This window comes from Triticum dicoccoides, chromosome 2A, assembly GCF_002162155.2.
Source record: "Triticum dicoccoides isolate Atlit2015 ecotype Zavitan chromosome 2A, WEW_v2.0, whole genome shotgun sequence".
NCBI lineage: Eukaryota > Viridiplantae > Streptophyta > Magnoliopsida > Poales > Poaceae > Triticum > Triticum dicoccoides.
In genome coordinates this window covers 164,642,373-164,649,386 of record NC_041382.1, presented here as the reverse complement: position 1 = coordinate 164,649,386, position 7,014 = coordinate 164,642,373, and the positions used below count along the sequence as shown (strand labels likewise).

General features: G+C 48.0%; 1 protein-coding gene across 1 annotated transcript; it reads right to left on the bottom strand.

Annotated features, from left to right (window-relative positions):
• Window positions 1-1,912: 1,912 nt before the first annotated feature.
• Window positions 1,913-3,609, bottom strand: LOC119359204 (cytochrome b561 and DOMON domain-containing protein At4g12980-like). Its single transcript, XM_037625501.1, has 3 exons — window positions 2,909-3,609; window positions 2,571-2,828; window positions 1,913-2,391 (listed from the first exon to the last, which is right to left on the bottom strand). The coding sequence occupies exons 1-3, from the start codon at window positions 3,569-3,571 to the stop codon at window positions 2,143-2,145; spliced, it is 1,170 nt and encodes a 389-aa protein (XP_037481398.1). The 5' UTR covers window positions 3,572-3,609; the 3' UTR covers window positions 1,913-2,142.
• Between the last annotated feature and the right edge of the window lie 3,405 nt (window positions 3,610-7,014).

Here is a 7,014-nt window from a genome sequence, read left to right as displayed (position 1 = left end):
GTTTTATTGGCCCACCGCGCTCAATGACGCCGTCGAATTAGTGAAAGCTTGTGAGGCCTGCCAGTTCCACGCCAAGCAGATCCATCAGCCAGCAGGAGGCCTGCAGACCATACCCCTTTCGTGGCCATTCGCAGTCTGGGGGCTGGACATCTTGGGCCCGTTTCCTCGGGCGCCAGGGGGCTACCGCTACCTCTACGTCGTTGTGGACAAGTTCACCAAATGGGCTGAAGTAGAGGCTGTCCGCACCATTCCCGCGGGTTCCGCGGTCAAGTTCATCAAGGGCATCGTGAGCCGGTTCGGGGTGCCGAACCGCATCATCACGGACAACGGTTCGCAGTTCACCAGTAACCTCTTCAAAACATACTGTGCTAACCTTGGAACGCAGATATGCTACGCTTCGGTGGCGCACCCCCGAAGCAACGGCCAGGCCGAGCGAGCCAACGCAGAGGTCCTGAGGGGCCTCAAGACCAGGACGTTCAAGAAGAAGCTGGAGGCCTGCGGTAGAGGTTGGTATGACAAGCTTCAGTCCGTATTGTGGTCCATCCGCACAACCGCGACCAAGCCGACTGGAGAGATCCCGTTCTTCCTGGTCTATGGAGCCGAAGCGGTCCTCCCTCACGAGGTCAGACGTCGCTCCGCGCGGGTCCTGGTGTTCGACGAGGCGCAGCAGGACGCCATGTGGGGGATGGACCTCGTGCTGAGGGAGGAACGTCGCCGAGAAGTTGCGCTGCGAGCGGCAAGGTACCAACAAGCACTACGGCGATATCACTGCCGCAACATCCTCCCCAGAACTCTTGAGGTAGGAGACCTCGTGCGGGTGCAGTCCTTCCGCCGGTGCCGCTCGGAGAAGCAGTTGAGACACTTCCGTCGAGGTCTGCAGGCAAAGACCGACGAGCCGGCAGGTACGATGCGGGCACAGGCCTCGGCAAGCGACTCCCACGACGCGAACCCACCAGCTGCCAACCACCAGCGTCCAGAGCCGGGCCACGCTCTCCAACCTCATACGCGGCTGTCAAGACCCGCGGCGCGGCGCCATGGGCAGCAGGCAAAGGGGCCCGGACGGGACCGGCTGGTGGAGCGGGATGGGAAGCCGCCGCCACAACCGCGTAGGAGGGGTGCGCCGCGGCGGAGGACTCCGAGCCGGGGCTCCCAAGGCGCAGGCCGCCGGAGGAGGAGGACGCCGCAACCAGGGCTTGCATCTTGCCAGCGGCGCTCCTTTTCGGAAACGCGACGCGGCGCGACGACCTCAGACCGCAGAACGGGAGGGCGCGCAGCCATGGCCAAGACGGGCGGGTGGGGAGAAGGGTCCAGACGGCGGCCAGAGAGAGAGGTGTCCGCGATAGCCGGAGTGGCTATCTGTGGGAGAGGAGACCGACTCTTCCGGCGACAACACCGACTAGTAACTAGTGAACTCTTGCGCCGCACTCGCTTGGCTCGCTGGAAACTGCCGATTCGAGAGTTTTCAGCGATCCAAACTCTGAGCTGCTTTAAAGTTTATGCCGATGGAAGTCAAATTTGTTTGCAACTAAACACATTTTTTTGACCCAACTCGGCCTGATTGGAGGTTCTGCACGCAACCAAAAGACACCCAACATGAATCGGCCACTCAACATTGCCCCAGGCCTACCTCGTAATACACACACAACAGCCCCGCACCATGGTGGTGTTGTTCTTGCTGAATTTTTCTATGTTGTACTCTCTCCGTTTTTATTTAGTTCGCATATTAGCTTTGATCAAAGTCAAGCTTTACAAACTTTGACCAAGTTTATATATAAAAATATTAAGATATACAATAACAAATCAATAACATTAGATTTATTATTAAATGCACTTTCACATCGTATAGATTTATTATGATAAATGTCTATAATGTTTTTTATAAACTTGATCAAACTTTACGAAGTTTGACTTCAGTCAACTCTAATATGCAGAGTAAATAAAAACAGAAGCAGTATAAACTTCGGTCAAAACTGTCATCACGGCTACACTGCCCGCTCATTACCGTAGATAATGTCAGGAAGAACCAACTTACCGTTCCATCTTCCCCAGTTTTACATATATACCCGAGCCATGATCGGTTGCAGTACATCAGATGTCCACGCAGATAAGCCCAAGGCAGTCTAAGCACCACGGCAGGAATTTTTACCGCCGGCCCTTCTTGAACCTGACCGTCAGCGTCACAAGCTCCAAGACGAAGGCCACCACAGCTAGCACCAGAACGGCACCAAGGTAGGCGTGCCTGTACTTCTGATCAGCTTGCAGGATGCCGATGCCCTTGAAGACATTGACGACGCCCAGAACGACCACCGTGTAGCCGACGGACCAGTGGTACAGGTTCCAGTAGAAGCGAACTTTGACGGTCTTCTTAGGGCGGATCAGCAAGGCAGAAACCTGGTCGATCCAATTCGTTTCAGCATGTATATATACTCCGTAGAAAGCAGCAGCGAATTTGTTGGTCAAAGTAGTTAAAAGTATCAAATATGTGAAGATTGTTCATCGACAAATGTCATCAAATGCCCATCTGTAATGTAAAGAGTGGAACTGAACTGAACAGATTGCACAGAACTGACCTGAAGCGTTGATAGGACGAAAAGCGCGGTGCCGATGTTGCGGTGGCCATGGTGCTGCAGGGCGCCTTTGGCCGGGCTGCCGAGCGTGAGGCCGAAGACCCAGCCGGCCGACCCGACCACGTAGCCGCTGCATTGGCAGGCGACGTGGAGGTAGAACCATGCCGGATCGAGCGATGGGAACACCCTCATGTACCTCGCCAGCATGACGCCGAGAGGGAGCAGCACGCCCCAGCTCACAGCATTCAGCACGCCATGGATCTGCACGCACGTACAAACTAGCTAAGTTTCCCAAGTGAAAAATCAAGGAAAAGGTGATCCAAACTGTCGTACGTGCGTACATTCTTGGGGCGTAGCAGTGCGCGGTAGACGCTGTCCCTTGGCGCGGCGGGGACGTCATCGACGACGACCGCCGCCTCGGCCGACCTGAAGTCCCAGCTGCGGGACGACATGACGTTGTCCCCGAACGCCTGGTGGCTCTCCGGCAGGCCGTCCGGGGACGACGTGCCGGCCTGCCAGACGATGTTCTGCCTGGTGCTGTTCCCCGGCAGCGCGACTGTGGCGTGGATGGCGTACACGCCGTCGGTGTACTCCGCGCCGCGCCTGTACACGGCGAAGGCGAGGTCCCCGTCCGCGAACGCGGGGGCGTAGCTGTCGACGACCGCCGTCGCGACCGCCACCACCCCGGTGGCCGGGTTGTGGTAGGCGAACACCGTGTTGGCGCCGAGCATGCCGACCGCGGACGGGTTGATGGCCCACGCCGCCCACCCCGCCGAGCCCCCCGGCACGCGGAACGCGACGTCCGCCGTGCCGTTGGACGCGTGGTATGTCCAGTGGACGCTGGCGTCCAGCTCCTCCAGCGGGCTGCATGCCGCGTAGAGGCGGCCGCCGGAGAACGCGAGGTCGGCGCAGCTGGCCGTCTGCGCCGCGCTGGGTGGTGGCAGTGAGGCGGCGACGACTATGGTGGCGAGGAGGAGGATCCGGCGGCTCGCCTGGCATCCCATTGCGGGTGGAGCAAGCTCAAGACGAACCGGAAAGAAGAATGAATGGTACGCACGGCTTTGATAGTGCGAGCTACATGGTGAGATTCTGTGTAAGGTCAACGAGAGAGAAATGGTTCCCCGCACACCAAAAATAAAATAAAAAATGAAAGAGAACTGTGTTTTGTGGACGATGCTTCGGTGCCTTAAGGTATCTACCTTTATGTCTATGACATATGGATCCAACAGGTGGCTAGCCCACATGTCAGTGACCCAAAGGCAGGTGTCTTTAAGGCACCGAAGCTGCGTCCGTGTTTTGTTCATGCGAGGGACGTGGTGAGCGGTTTGGACGTGCTATCCGACATGCAGGAATGGGCTTGAGTTTTATTTTATTTATTTCAAAGTAACAACAAAAGAGTCTGTGCGTTGCAACGGGAGAGAAAACATAACACACGTTCTTAACTCAACAACCATCACTTAAGACCACAATAGGTCCATCTTTTTTATTTTTGCGAGGCATCATATCTGTGTTGCCGCTTATCCTCCTTCTCACCCTCGCCGGCGATGGTCGATGTTCACACAAAATAACAAAAAACGTGTGTTGAATATGGTTAATCTTAAGGCGTCTCTCTCTCCCTCTCTCCTCCCTCTCCCTCTCCCTCTCTCACACACTCTCTCGCTCTCTCTCTCTCTCTCTCGCTTTCTCTCACTCTCGCGATGAGAAATCTATTGTTTTCCCCTGCGACATTTTTAAGAGGTATGCATGTGTAGTTATCAATATTTTCTTTTCCCTATATGGTTATAGTAGGGTGTTTATTTGCAATCTAGATCACCGCCGGTATGAAAAAAAACGGATTTTGCGCTATAAATTATAAGTTTGCTTTCATAACAATATTTTAAAAATATTTAACAGGTAAAATTAACATCATATGTAGATTCCACACATTTTCTAATAAAATTTCATATATAATATGTTAAAATCGAAGTTACGGTTTAAAAAATATAGATAATTTAGAAAATCATTTGGTTTGACTCAAATATATTCTAAAATAATATTTAAAAATACTTAACAGGTAAAAATAATCTCATATTTATATTCTACATATTTTTCTAATCAAATTTCATATATAACATGTTTAAATCGGAGTTACGCTTTAAAAGATATGGATGATTTTAAAAGCATTTGTTTGACTTAAATATGATCCGCGGATGAATTACCTAAAACATCATTTTTTTTGAAAAATGTAAAATAACGATTCGGGTGTGACTTAAATCCGGACGGCGGGTTGATTTCAAAAAAAGACGGAGACTTTTGTGTAAAATATAAAAATAATGATTTGTTTTAACTTAAAACAGGAATGCGGATTGAATTCTTTGAAATAGAGGGACTTTTCTGAAAAATGCCATGACGGATGAAAGAAGTCCAATTTGCTTTATTATTATTAGGTATAGATAAAAAATTGCATCAACGAATATTTTTCATGCTATACATTTTTTAGGCAATTTCAAGCTACACCTTTCCTGGTGATGACCTTCGCAAGTCGAACAAGCTTTGCCGATTGGGTCCTGATATGTGTCGCTCACTGCGAGCCCAACCTCTTGCAGGCCAGGCCCAGCGAACCGAAGCTTCCAGAAAGCGAGATCGACCCAACTTTTTTTACTTTGTTTTTTTGTATGCTCGGAGTATTCCTGAATATGAAAGAGATTTTTTGCAAATATAAAAATGGTAATCATTTGAATTTGTTTTTATATTAAAAAATGTTCACAAATTCGATAACAAATCACCAATTTAAAAATAGTTCAAATTTTAATTTTATTTATGAATTTGTTAAAATTTGACCATGAATTTTAAAATATATTTGTGAAATTTAGAAAGTTTTTGTGATTTAAAAATGATAATGAATTCAGAAAAATGTTCATGAAACCACTCTCAAATTTAGAAAAAGTGTTCACAGTTTTAATGTTCAAGAGTGTGAATAAATATCACAAATTTAAAATATCCATGAAGTCAAAAACAAATAAATAAATGAGAAATAGAAACAAATCAGAAAAGGAAAAAGGAAAATAAAGAAAAACAGAAAACCAAAATTAAAACCCCAAAGAAACAAAATAGTAACATTAAATGGGAAAACCGACCAGAAAGCTTCCCAAAATTGGAAGCAAAGCTTAGTAAAACCATCAACAAATAGAAAACGATGTTGCCCATTAACATGTTGGCGAGCATCCCTACGACGCTGTGGCGCATAAGGTTCTTCTTGTCGCTGCTCCTCTGGTCTGTACGCGAGATGGACATTAGGGCACAAGGGGTGTCATTTTTCTCGAACTCAAGTCTAGATTGAGTGTGTTGCATGATCTTTTGTCGTTCCTTGCCTTCCACTTGTCGATGCGTTGTAAAGCGCAATGTTGCGGGCGAACATGATGTGCTGGAGCTCCATGTCTTTAGAGCAGCATGTTACAGAACTATTCATATTACATGGCGGTATGGATCATGACCAATCACCAACATTGCCTGACACAATTTATTAGGTTGTGATGTTCAATGTACCCAAAAAATAGATTGAGGTGTGAAATGGCCAAAACGTGATAACTCAGGGAGTAAAACAGACTTCCCTAGGATATAGAGTGTTTCCTACAAAACAAGTACTTTAGGAAATTGGCCGGCCCATGTAGGTTTTACGGGTTTTTTAAAAAGTTTGTTGCTTAACATTTTGTTTTCTTATATGTGTTTTTTTGCATGGGTTTTATGTATTTACCTTTTTTCATTTTAGCTCATGAATTTATTTTCAAATTCATGAACAGTTTTAAAATTTATGAACAGAAAAACCAACTGTAAGAGATCGAACGGATCGACCGAGCAAGGGAGTGAACGTATTGGGCCGTGGCCCAGTTGCATGATGAAGGCGTGGAATAGGAGGAGCTCCCGAATAAGTGGGCGTTTCCTAAACCTCAAAAAAAAGTGGTGTTTCCTATTTAACATGTGTTGCGTCAAACATCTCACATAGAGCTTTTTTTTAGACAAACATCCCACATAGAGCTAGCAAGGTGAGTCGCGGCTTTTTTTAAATATTTGAAGGATAGAGTCTGGAACAAAGTAAAGGGATGGATGGAAAAGGTGTTGTCATCCGGAGGAAAAGAAGTACTTATAAAGTGTGTCGCTCAATCTATCCCGGTATACTCTATGGCTTGTTTTAAGCTGCCTCGGGGCCTCTGTCTTCATATCAACTCCATCATACGAAAGTTCTGGTGGAGGAGTAAACGGGGCGAAAGGAAGACAAATTGGGTCTCCTGGGAGAAGATGACCAGGCCGAAATATGAAGGTGGATTGGGTTTTCGAGACATCGAGCTGTTTAACCTCGCTCTGCTGGCAAGACAAGCATGGAGAATCCTACAAACACCTGAATCCCTAAGTGCAAAAATTCTGAAAGCGCGCTACTTTCCAACGACAGACTTTCTTGACGCATCCCTAG

Coding starts and splice junctions, on each gene's coding strand:
- LOC119359204 (XM_037625501.1), bottom strand. CDS start 3,571: ATGGGATGCCAGGCGAGCCGCCGGATCCTCCTCCTCGCCACCATAGTC. Junction 2,829..2,908: donor CACTGCTACGCCCCAAGAAT/GTACGCACGTAC, acceptor ACGTGCGTGCAG/ATCCATGGCGTGCTGAATGC. Junction 2,392..2,570: donor TCGTCCTATCAACGCTTCAG/GTCAGTTCTGTG, acceptor TGGATCGACCAG/GTTTCTGCCTTGCTGATCCG.